A 13,039-nucleotide genomic window follows, 5' to 3' on the forward strand; every position below is an offset into this window, starting at 1 on the left:
GGCCAGGAGGGCAGGAGTCTGGGTGCTGGCCCCTACAACAGCCCAGGGCTAGAAGGAAGGCATACACATGGGTGGGGATCAGAGGACATCTGGCAAAGGGAGGGTCAGCTGAGCAGTTCTGTGGTGCTGGGGACCGGCAGAGAGATGGGAGTCTGCAGAGCTGGGTCAAAGAGCATGCGGAGTCTGCTGCCTCGGGGCTCCCCTGGGCTCATGCCTACAGGGAGTGGGGAAACCTGGATTCTTGTCACGGCCCCCTTGAAAATGCCCTGCAGGCTGGCTACTCCTCTGCTTAAGATCTTCACGGCCCCAACTGCCTGTGCCACCCTGCTTCCAACTCTGCATTCAAAGTCGTCCTTGGTCCCACCCTGGCTCTAGTTGGCTTCGCCAGCCAACTGTCTGCTTCCATCCATTTTCTGACCCTTTCTCCGGCCCCCTCCCCCTCTCATTCTCCCCCTCCCTTCCTTCCTCCCCACCCCACTCCCACCCTTAACTCTAACAACATCAGACGTCCCGTTTCAGGTTTTTGTGCTTTCTCCAATGCTTCTCCCTCTGTCTCCTCCCCATCTCCTTCCCTGTCTACAAAACTATTAACTTTTCAAAGTTCAGCCGAAATGCCGCGTGTCTGCGAAACCTCGCACATTTATTCCGTCATGTCAGGCCCTCCCCGGTGACCCTCACGGTAGCTGGCTCAGCCCTGACCATGCCATCCGGCAAGTGTCTGAATGTTTCAGAAACTTGTTTCCTTGTTTCCCGGGGAGCTTTTGGAGGTTGACTGCACATCTGGTGTTCACCTCCACGTGCCTGGTTCCCAGCCTATGCCTGGCACACGGAACTCGGTGAGTATCCGAATGGTTGGAGGACTTGGCGTACCTTTCTGCTCCGGAGTGCTGCTGATGGTGAAGGGGTGCCACTCATAGCGAGCGATGGTGGGAATGTTCAGATACAAGTAGTCGCCAGGCCTGTAGTTGAAAAGGGGGGGCCTCTTGATGACGAGATGAGTCACCTGTGGAGAGAAGGACATCAGCATCATTTGTGCAGATCCAAAGCTGTCTGAGGCCCCTGGAGCAGGAGGGCAGAGGCTGGGCCACCTTCTGCCATAAACCAAGCCAGCTCAGACATGATACCCTCTGTGCCTGTGAGTGGGACCACCCCTGAAGCACATCTATCAACCAGGGATGGGCAACTATCAGAGGAGGGAAGAGTCAGGCTGTCCGAAGTGGGGTTCATGGCCTGCTTCTATTTCTTATGGTGTAAATAGTGCTCTTTAGTTGCCCCCTCCTCTGTGAAGTACTCCCTGACTGCTCTAGCCTCTTTCTTGGAACTGCTGTAGCTTTGGTCAGCATTCCAACCACTAATGGTTATCTCTCAGGGGATAATAACGCCCTCCTGGATGATAGCATCAGTTTATTGAGCACTTACCATGTGCCAGAGCGGTGTGGAGCACTTTACGTTGTTATCTCTAGTGCTCACAGTAACTCTGAGACAAATATCATACTTTCTCCACCTTCTGGATGAAAAACTGAGGCTCAGAGAAGATTAAATAGCTTGCTCAAGATCACCAGCTGGGAGACCAATAAGTCTGGACATAAACCACAGCCTCATTACTTACCTTCAATGTCCTCACACGCAAGTTGTCCAGAGCCCTGCCTTCCCAGAACTGCCTTCCCTCCTCCATAAATAGCCCCGGTCACCCAGACACCTGGGAGATGTCCTAGCCTCCTTTTCTCTCTCTAACCTAATATGCAGCCAGTTACCATTTTAGTCTTTCTGTGATAATGCCTCTTCCCCATCCCATAGCCCCTGCCCCAGTTCAGAGTCAAAACCCTTATGAGCTCTTGTCTGTACATGTGCAACAGCTTTCCAGATGGTCCCCTCTGTGTCATCCTACACAGAGCAACTAGAGCAATCTAGCTGGAATAGAAACCAGCTTAATTCCACCGCCCCCTTCCCCGTGCCCTGCTCAGGAATTTTCCAGGACCCACAGAATGAGGCTCCCTTCACCACCAGGTCTTGCCCATCCCTCCAGGAATACCCTTCCCTGTCTTATCTATCCAACAAACTCCTACTCATCTCTCAAAACTCTGATATAACATCTCCTCCCTCATTCTGAAGTTTGCTCTGACTTTTCAAAGACAAAGTGTCTGATACCTCCTGAGACTCTTCTTCTCTTACCAACACAGCCCTGCACTATAATGAAAGGGCCAATTTGCTACTAGCCCGTGGACCTGTGGAGAGCGAGGCAGTACCTGAGCCTTCTCTGTGTCTCTGTCACCTGGCACAGGGCCTCCCACCTTATGGGCATTTAATATATGTTAACTGAGCATTGTCTGTGCAGACCTGGCCTTTAGTATTATCCTGTCATTCTCTTTCTTATGTCACTCCTGAAGGTCTAGACTAGTCCTGCACTTTGCTTGTCCCCTCCACTGTGCTGGGGCTCCCTATTTGCTTGGGGGGTCGAACAGGGTCCCCAGCTGCTGCACCCTACCGCTCTCCGTGTCTCCCCATGGCCCCTCAGGCCCTCTTTGCACCTTGGAGGGAAGGAGGTTGACTTCTACGATGCTCAGGGCTGCCATGCGGGACACTGCCAGCCCGATGGCCTTCTCCAGGAAGAACAGGATGCCGGGGACCAGCAGCCACTTCCAGAAGCTGGGCCCGTGCAGGATGAGCAGGATCCACATGGGGAGGTAGGACAGGTGGGTCCAGTAGAACACCTGTAGGGGTGGGGGCATAAGCTGCAGGAGGTCAAGGCTTGGGGTAGAACAGAGCCAGGACCCATGGCCATCCTCAAAGTCAGGACGGTGCCCGAGTCTGGGCCATACACATACACCTTCTCCTGGGGACCAGGCTGGGTAAAAGGCTGGGGCTGGGAAGCTTCCTTGCTTCTTTGCCCTGGGGGTTTGGCCCAGGGAGCCCATAAGGGAAGATTCCTGGTGCCAACAGGCAGACATCTGAAACATTCCAGGATTCCCTGGGCAGAGTGGAACACCCCCAAAGGGCTCATCAGCACTGATGTCTGTCACACTGACCCTTTCTCAGGGGAAAGAAGGGAAAGAAAGGAAAGACAGTAATGGTTTTCTGGGAATGGACAAAAAAAAGAGCTGAGACGGAGTTTTAATATGTGCTCCGCTACTAGCTTGGGACTTCGGCCTAGTAAATTATTTTTCTGAGCTTTAGACTTCTCATTGGTTAAATGAGGATGTTGATTCCTACTTCAAAGGATTGTCGCTGACCCAGAGTAGGTGCCCTGTCTATTTCTGATGTGACCAGATCAGTCCAGGGGACAGCCAGGGTCTCCAAACTAAATTTTCTGTGACCTCCCGTGTCTTAAGGAGGTCAGAGAGACGGAAGCAAAGATGAAATTAACATTTTTGGAGCACCTACCTATTCTCCAGGTAGGTAGTTACTGGTTGCACCTATATTATCTCATTTAATTCCTAATATAACTTCAAAGGTAGAGAATTATAGCTCTATTTTACAGACAAGGAAGCTGAGTGATCTGTAAATAGTCACGTGGGGATTAGAATCCTGGGGGCCTGTGTCCCTTCCCCTCCCTGTGCCGTCTTGAGCCCAGTATAAACACATGGAGCAAGGGGATGAGCCAGAGAAAAGGCAGACTCCTCCAGAGCAAAGCATTTGCCCTCGGCAGACGTGAACTACAACCCAGTGACAGAAGCCAAATGGCATGCACACAGTATGCATACTAGCCTGGGACCTTCCTGGGCTCTGGGGTAAGTTAGAGGGACATAACACGAAATGAAGGTGGGAGCCCATCTTGGGAGAGTCAAAGGGGTAAGCACTGGGCACCTCAAAGTGGCCACTCCTGCGGACGCAAGAGCTGGAGCAGGCAAACAGGAGGAGCAGCAGCAGCAGGAGAGCCACGCCGGTTGGGGAAGCCAGGCCATGGATCCAGCCAATACCAGGCCTTGTGGTCAGCAGCAGTTCCCAAAACTGGAAGGAGCTGGACTTAGACTGAGCCTGGAGCGCTGGAGATAAGCACAAGACAAGCTCTTCCCACTCCGCCTTCCCTTTGTGGTCCCCGCCCCTCTGTGTCAGATACCCGTGCCAGCAGGGACTTTTGTCCGGAGGGCTGGTTAATCGAGGGCACCACTTTTCCACTCACTGGGCAGGCGGCACACACGGGCACTGCTTAAGTGAATGGTCTGTGAAAGGCTCATGTCCCACCATCCCTCCAGCCCAAGGCCACTCACCAAAGTTCACAACGTGGGCCACTGTGTGCATGAGGGAGAGCCCGACCACCACGTAGCCCATAAGCTGGTGGAACTGGACGTTCTGGTCCAGTGGCAGGACCTGGGCCAGCCACGTGGCCCGAAGCCATGTGAGGCAGCGCCTGAGCATCAGCACCTGGCAGGGCAAAGGGACAAAGAGCCCCCCCTGGCTCTGTCTCTGCCCTGTCCTCCCTCCCCAGCAGTTGTCTCCCTGCCTCCCTCTGAGCTGGCTGGGCTTCCGGAAGGGGCCCCCTGACCCCCACCGCACCCCCACCCCGCTTCCTTCCTCAGAAGAGCAGAAGAAGCCTTTGCTGCTCTTCTGAGCCCGCAGCTGGGGTCTCCAGAGTAGGATCTCCAGAATGGGGGTGGGAAGAGAAAATGTTACAGAATGCCCGTTGGTGTTACTTTTATCGAACTAAACACATGAGAAGCACATATGTTTTTACTAACATTTAATACCTGCATTGACATGGTGCTCTCATTTAGTCTGTATGTCAGATAAGCTTATGTCACCTATGGTTCTCAAGGTGTCCTGGGGGAAGACTTAGCTTTCCAAGAGGCTTTTGATGAGGGCTCCCTTACTTGCTCATTTGTTTTTACTGTAACTGTTTGTGCCCAGATACGTGGATTTGCAGATTACATTGTCCAGTTTTAACTTAATTAAGATAACTATTCCCTCACAGAAGTGACAGGAGCTTAAAAAGAGTTCACTGCAAAGAAAGTGAAGATTGAAAATAGTGATGATAATACAATGGCCAGGTACCAAGAAAACAAGTTATGTGTCTCCCACTCCCCAGGCTGAACTCTCTGTAGCCAGTTATGAGGTTAAAATACCAACCACTCTAATACAAAGCTGATATTATCAAGAAGAGTGTTTAAACTGGAGATGTATATCCCTGACTACACACTGCTTACAAAATAAGGGGATATTTCAAAATGAATATGAAGCTATAAAATATCCCCTAATTTTTGTGAGCAGTATATTAAAATGTAACCTTGCCTTATATGTATCTTGTGCCATAAGTCGATTGGCTGATGATATTGGGGCATACATATAACTAAATGAGCGTATATTGGGTTCTTGAAAGGGTCTTTTGTTTTATTTTAACTGTAAGAGTGTGCAAAAATGCTTGGTGGCCTCATTCCCTGGCTCAGAGGATCAATCACGTTGACATTACACCTTAGTCTGGCATCCAAGGACTCTTGAAGGGTTCTCTCTGGTTGGAGCCTTGCTCAAGAGCCAGCCCCACCTCCTCCAGATCCACCATAGTTTTGTTGTGAAGATCAAATGGAAAGTGCTTAGCACCCTGATTGGATCACAGTAAAGTGCACAAAAATGCCAGCTATGTTATTTATGTGCTGTGTGACTATGCACAAATCACTGCCCCTCTCTAGGCCCCAGACTCTACCACTGAGTATTAGTACCGATTTCTAAGGTGCCATCCTGCCCTGGCACTTCAGGTGTCCACATGTGGGCTGTTTTGTCTGTGAGGAGACTTCATTGATCCCCCTGCCCACCTCCCTGCATTGTGCCCTCGGATCCATACCGCGATGAAGCTGCAGTCGAAGTTGAGGCATTGGCCACAGCCCTTGGCCACCATGACGCTGATGCCGAGGGCCCTGTGTGCACTAGCTGCCAGCGCGAAGAGCAGCACGTGGAGGCCTGTGTAGGTGGCCAGGCAGAGGAGCTGGCTGCGGTGATTGTGCCAGAAGGCAGAGGTCAGTAGGCGAGGACGGTGTGGACGCAGGTGCCGCTGGACGGTGGGGGGCTTCAGCCAGTGGGCAGCACTGCGAGAGAAGGGCTCCACTAAGAGGGCGTGTTGGGGTGGGCTGGGGAGGGGAGGAATCCACATGGCTTGTGATGGGGACCACCAGAATATGAACCTAGAGACCCTACTCTTATTGCAGACCACCAACTGTCTGGAGCCTTGTGGCAAGCAGGCCAGTTTCCTTTCACAGTAGGAAACAGAAAGGACAACCGACTTGCTTACAGCCACACAGCTGGGTAGAGCTGCAATGGAACTTCAGTCTGTGTGATGCCACATCTGTGATTATTTTTATTACCTCTCTTTACTTCCCAATAAAAAACAAACAAACAAACAACACCCCCTCCCCCCAACAACAGCAATCAAAAAGGATAGAAGAATCTGAGATATGCAGTGAATGAACTACAAAACTGGCACTCTTGAGAGCTTGGGACAAATTTGGGTCTGTAACACTCTATTTATATTATTTCTCCACAACTCATTATATTGGTACTTCTCTATTTATTATTATTATTATTATTAAGAGGCAGGGAGGCAGAGAAAGAGATTCCTACATGCATCCTGACTAGGATCCACCCAGCAAGGCCCCTACAGGGTAATGCTCTGCCCATCTGGGGCCACTGCTCTGTTGCTTGGCAAGCGAGCTATTTTTAGCACCTAAAGCAGGCCATAGTGCCATCCTGGGGGGGGGGTGGCTTGCTCGAACCATTTGAGCCATGGCTGCAGGAGGAGAAGAGAGGAAGGGGGAGGGAGAGGGGTGGAGAAACAAATGGTCACTTCTTGTGTGCCCTGACCAGGAATCGAACTCAGGACTTCCACAGCTGAGCTGAGGCTCTACCACTGAGCCAATCGGCCAGGGCATGTATTTGTTTATTGGTAGAAATTATGCATCTCTAGGTCTGGAATGCAATCCCAGCAAGGCACTGCTATTATTCAGAACAGTGCCTAGTACGTAGCAGCAGCTTAATGGAGTTCAATGACAGCCTTTGCTAATTGCAGTACTTGTATGATCCTAGGGATGTTACTTCGGGTGAAATAACTTCAATTTCCTTTTGTAACTTTAATCCCTTTTAAAACTTTAATTTCTTTTTACAAATATACCAGTGATGTAAAATGCTCAGCTCACAGTAGGTGCTTAAATTTGTGAGTTGATTCTGAAGAGACACTATAGAAAATGGAGGCATGACTACACCTATCCCCTGCGAAAAAGTGGGCAAGATTGGGCTAAAATGGGTTCGGCCGGTGTGGGGCCGGACTAGGGCTGAGCTGGGCTGGGCTAAGCTGGGCGTGGTGAACTCTCTTGAGGCGGGGCGGGGCGGAGCGGGGCGCGGCGGGACCCGGCGGAGCGGGTCGAGTTCAGACCCTTCGCACCTTAAGTCTAAACCCGACACATGCATTGCCTATGCCGGAGGCAGGTCCGTACCTGATAGTCAGGTTCTCCATGACTTCGGGGAAGCGTTGCAGCTCATCTCGGAGCTCCTCGAAGGTGATATCGCCGCTGCAGTCCTTGTCCGCCGACTCAAACAGGGCCAGAGTCAGCTGGTCCAGCTTCTCATCCGGCAGCGAGATGGCGCTCTCGCGCAGGCACGACTGCAGCACGGTGCGCAGCTCGTCCGCGTCGATGGAGCCGTTGCCTTTCCCAAGAGCGGATGAAGTCAAGTGGGGGCCTCCTCCCGGACCCACTCTGTACCCGCAGACCCCTCTGCCCTACTCTATCATTGCATAAAGTGGTGAACTTTTTCTGTTCGCCCACCTCTATCTTCCTGCCAACCAACTGTCTGTGTATAGGCCACAAAGAACATGCATCATCCTCTGCTCACAAACTCTCCACGGCTTCCTACCGCCAAGCTCAGCAGAGGTAAACCCCTTCCCAAGTATGGAGAGTCTTTTGCTTTGTGCATGCCTTCCTGCGGAACCTGCAGCCTCCTCTTTAAGTACCACTCAACATCCAAGACCAACTGTTTGGAAGATATACTTGTTTGCTTAATCTGTAAGGAGCTATGTGCCTAGAGTCTCAATTTTCCAGAGGCAAATTGTATATGGGGTGATGCTGAGGGGATAGTTCCCTGATTTCCCCAAATTGTAGTAGGCTTCGCTCATCCATGTTGTCCCAAGAGGCCATAGCAGCATGTGGCCTTATCTGAACATAAGTGGATAAAAGTAATGCCACTTTCACAAAAGTAAGTGAAAAGGAAGCCAAAACTGTCAGCTGAGACAAGATTTGAGGGTTTTTAAAAAAATATGTTTTCATTCTTCAAAAACAGCAGGACCCTTGATTAGTGATTTCTTGGGCTGCTTTGGATATCGAAACTCATGTAGCAACATGCTTCTGCCCCTTGCTACCTGTGTGAGGGTGAGCTGTAAGTTCTTTACCATAGTAAACATTATTTTGCTCATCCTGAAAATGGGGATGATAAATCTTCCCTTTCAGAATTAATTATCTTCAAGGATGAGGGATCATTAATTATAAAGCACTTAACGCAGAATCTAAAAGAAGGTAGTTGCATATAAATGGAAAGTCTTATCGGCTTTGTGATAGCCATTTGGGCCAAAGCCAAAGTCTGTAATCACGTTACAGAGCAGAGTCTAACACATCACTCTCCGGCCACACCTCCTGTCCTCAGCTTTCCTAGTCAAGAGCCACCATGCAACAGGTTTCAGACCACATCCAGAGCACCAGTCCCTCCCCTAACCCCCTTTACATCCTGTCACCCATCCAGCTCTACTCTCTCCATGGCTGTTTGCAAATCCAGAGTCCTCCTTCACAATTATTCTTGTGCACACATTCTTCGTTCGTGTTCCTCTGTCTTTCTACTCCATGGACCCTAAAAAGAGCCCATCCCTGGGTGAATTCAAGCACTTGTTTTCTCCTTTCCTGCAGCTAGGTGAATATTGCTGAGGAAAATCACCTGAGAGGGCAGGAATTATTTGATCCCTGGTCACAGCAAGGCCTGCAACTTGCCCAGCAGTCTTCTCTTGCCTCTCTGGTAAGGTCACTCTCCCACTGTCTGCCAGGACCACTTCTCACCTCCAAGTCCATCCAATCAGTCCTTCCCTGCTCTCAGTGAAAACTGGAACCATTGGAAAGGAATACCTTCTAGTTCTTGCTGTAAAACTACAAATCTCCTTACACCTGCCCTGCCCTGTCTTCCTCCCTACTGTCTGTAAGAGGAGGTGAGTGTGTTGCTTCCCCCTGTTACAGGCCAACATCTCTGTCTGAGGTTGTCAGAAACCCCAGGTGTGACAATGGTTGGTGGTCAGAAAACAGTCAATGAAGAAGGTCCCATGAAGACTGGAGTGGAGTCTGAGGAAGAAGCCCAGGAAGCAGCATGGTCAGCTGTCCATGGAGTGGGCCGGTGGGTCAGCTTGGAGAATGGGTTCCAGGGATGAGGTCTGCTAGATTGAGTCAGGTGGGAATGGGAGCTAGAGAAACCCCACAGGCCAGAGGGCCTTGCCCAGCAGCAGGTCTACAGGCCGGTTGAGCTTTTCAGGATGGAAATCCAACCCTGTGACGCCCCTGCTCAACATTTGTTGATGGCTCCCCATTGCTCATCGTACTGAGACTCCAAACCTCGGCCTCTGGGCCTGCACAGTCTGGCCTCACCGATCATTTCAGTCTCACTGGATGCCTCTTTCCCATTTCAGTTCCCCTTTGCCCTGAAGATTCTAAGCCTTCAGAGACCCATTAAGCTACAAAGTCACCAAAGAGCTAAAAATCAGGATGTTCAATGCAGTGTCATTTATAATGCCCCCCCCCGCCCAAAAGAAGGGGGAACAATGAAGTTCTCTATTTTGGTAATAGGGTTTGAGTAAATAATAAAAAAAATGATAGCTGACACCAATAAAAGGTGTATCCTGTGCTAGGTACTGCTCTGAGTTTAGATAAGTTAAGTAATTTAATGCTTACATCAGGGGTCCCCAAACTACGGCCCGCGGGCCGCATGCGGCCCCCTGAGGCCATTTATCTGGACCCCGCCGCACTTCTGGAAGGGGCACCTCTTTCATTGGTGGTCAGTGAGGGAGCATAGTTCCCATTGAAATACTGGTCAGTTTGTTGATTTAAATTTACTTGTTCTTTATTTTAAATATTGTATTTGTTTTCAAACGACAGCTCAGATAAGGGCCTAATATCCAAAATTTACAAAGAACTCATAAAACTCAACAACAAACAAACAAACAATCCAATAAAAAAATGGGAAGAGGACATGAACAGACACTTCTCCCAGGAAGAGATACAAATGGCCAACAGATATATGAAAAGATGCTCAGCTTCATTAGTTATTAGAGAAATGCAAATCAAAACTACAATGAGATACCACCTCACTCCTGTTAGATTAGCTATTATCAACAAGACGGGTAATAGCAAATGTTGGAGAGGCTGTGGAGAAAAAGGAACCCTCATTCACTGTTGGTGGGACTGTAAAGTAGTACAACCATTATGGAGGAAAGTATGGTGGTTCCTCAAAAAACTGCAAATAGAACTACCTTATGACCCAGCAATCCCTCTACTGGGTATATACCCCAAAACCTCAGAAACATTGATACGTGAAGACACATGTAGCCCCATGTTCATTGCAGCACTGTTCACAGTGGCCGAGACATGGAAACAACCAAAAAGCCCTTCAATAGAAGACTGGATAAAGAAGATGTGGCACATATACACTATGGAATACTACTCAGCCATAAGAAATGATGACATCAGATCATTTACAGCAAAATGGTGGGATCTTGATAACATTATAAGGAGTGAAATAAGCAAATCAGAAAAAAACAAGAAATACATGATTCCATACATTGGTGGAACATAAAAATGAGACTAAGAGACATGGACAAGAGTGTGGTGGTTACCAAGGGTGGGGGGGGGAGGGAGGACATGGGAGGGAGGGAGGGAGAGAGTTAGGGGGAGGGGGAGGGGCACAGAGAACTAGATAGAGGGTGACGGAGGACAATCTGACTTTGGGCGAGGGGTTTGCAACATAATTTGATGACAAAATAACCTAGACATGTTTTCTTTGAATATATGTACCCTGATTTATTAATGTCATCCCATTATCATTAATAAAAATTTATTAAAAAAAAATATTGTATTTGTTCCCGTTTTGTTTTTTTACTTTAAAATAAGATATGTGCAGTGTGCATAGGGATTTGTTCATAGTTTTTTTTATAGTCCGGCCCTCCAACAGTCTGAGGGACAGTGAACTGGCCCCTTGTGTAAAAAGTTTGGGAACCCCTGGCTTACATCAACCTTATGACTACGTACTATGAGAATCACTATTCTCATGTGATAGGTGAAGAAATTGAGGCACAGAGAAGTGTAGTAACTTCCCCAAGGTTACATGATTAGTAGCTGGTAGAACTGAGATCTAAACTTAAGTAGTCTTGCCTCACAGTCAGAGATTTTAACTACTAGGCTGTGCTATATGGAACATAGGACCATATATGTACAGTGTAATATGACATAGCCACTCAAATGATGCTACAGGTACATTTAATTACCACTTCATACCTGCTAGGATGGCTATTAGAACCGTGTGCCTTGCTGGTGGGAATGTCAAATGGTGTAACTGCTACGGAAAAGAGTATGGTTCTAAAACCATTTTCATATGATCCAAGCAATTCCTCCTCTGGGTATATGCCAAAAGAATTGCAATTAGTCTCAGAGAGATATTTGTATACCCATGTTCCCTGCAGCATTATTCATAATACTTGAGAGATAAAAACAACCCAAGCATCCATTGATGGATGAATGAATAAACAAAATGTGGTATGCATGTACAATAGAATATTATTCAGTCTTTTTTAAAAATGAAATCTTGTCACCTAGTACTACATGGATAAACCTTGAAGACATTATGCTAAGTGAAATAATCAGGGCAAATATTATGTGATTCCACTTATATGAGATACCTAGAATAGTCAACTTTTTACAGACAGAAGGTAGAATATGGTTACCAGGGACTACAGGAGGGGAGAATGAGAGTTTAATGGGTACAGAGTTTCGGTTTGGAAAATTAAAGGTTCTGGAGATGGATGGTGGCGATGGTTGCACAACAATGTAAAACTATTTAATTCTGCTGAACTGTGCACTTAAAATGGTTAAAGGGGTAAATTTGATGTTATGTGTATTGACTGTAGTAAAAATGATATAAAGTGTTATAGTCTTACATGAACAAATGTTCACATTCTTTGGTGATAAAAGGCAGCTTGGTATAATCCTGTTTTGTTTGAAAAATGTGTGTGTGATCAGTTAGAAGACAGTATAGAAAATATTATCGGTCATTTTTGCTTTCTTCTTTAAACCATTTCGTATTGTGTAAAATGTTTACAGTGGGCTTGTATTATTATTGTTATAAGGAAAAAGCAACAAAAATATTTTGTTTTTCCAACATAGAAAGAGACAAAGGAAAGCTCTGGTTTCTGTTGAGTTGAATCAAGGGTATTTGTCTCCTGGGCAACGGTGTCACCCCTTCTCCCCCACTCACCACAAAAGGGGGGTAGGGACCAGACAGAAAGATGAGGGCAGGGGGACACACAGAGGGAGAACCATCAGCCTCACCTGGAGGAAACAGCCCTGTGCTGGGCACAGCCCTGAGATGGGCTGATTCCCTTTGTCCTTGCCCATGGAGTACCCCCTTCCGCTACAAAGAGCCCTTACCATCGACGTCATACACCTGGAAGAGGAATTTGAGTTTGTCCAGGGGATTGCCATGGATGAGCAGGGTCAGTGCCTCCTGCAGCTCCTGGAGGGTGATGGTGCCGCTTCCATCCGAGTCAAACAGCGTGAAGAACCGCTCAGCAAAGAAAGACTGTGGCCATAGAAGGGCAGAGACAAGCACAAACGTGGTCACAGGGCCTGGGCTTTGAATTCATTCAGTGTGTGTGTGTGTGTGTGTGTACGCATGCATATGATCGGGGTGGTGGGTTTTAGGTCCCATGATGCCACAACAGGGTGCAGTGTCTATTCAACCTGCTAAGAACAAGTTTGGGGTCCGGTAGGAGAACTGTTTAGAGTCCCACAGTGAGGATGGACTTGTGTCTGGGGCTTGG

The 13,039-nt window shown here is 48.3% G+C and overlaps 1 protein-coding gene across 1 annotated transcript in view; it reads right to left on the minus strand.

Annotated features, from left to right (window-relative positions):
• Window positions 1–13,039, minus strand: part of NOX5 (NADPH oxidase 5) — a 38,350-nt gene that overhangs the window by 17,429 nt on the left and 7,882 nt on the right. Inside the window, exons 3-9 of the mRNA XM_066276926.1 lie at window positions 12,648–12,798; window positions 7,416–7,626; window positions 5,774–6,014; window positions 4,209–4,362; window positions 3,805–3,983; window positions 2,529–2,711; window positions 871–1,003 (exon numbers count right to left, since the gene is read on the minus strand). Of these exons, the coding sequence (XP_066133023.1) occupies window positions 871–1,003; window positions 2,529–2,711; window positions 3,805–3,983; window positions 4,209–4,362; window positions 5,774–6,014; window positions 7,416–7,626; window positions 12,648–12,798 (1,252 nt within the window). The remainder of the gene's footprint in view (window positions 1–870; window positions 1,004–2,528; window positions 2,712–3,804; window positions 3,984–4,208; window positions 4,363–5,773; window positions 6,015–7,415; window positions 7,627–12,647; window positions 12,799–13,039) is intronic.

This window comes from Saccopteryx bilineata, chromosome 4 (genome assembly GCF_036850765.1).
Source record: "Saccopteryx bilineata isolate mSacBil1 chromosome 4, mSacBil1_pri_phased_curated, whole genome shotgun sequence".
NCBI classification, from domain to species: domain Eukaryota; kingdom Metazoa; phylum Chordata; class Mammalia; order Chiroptera; family Emballonuridae; genus Saccopteryx; species Saccopteryx bilineata.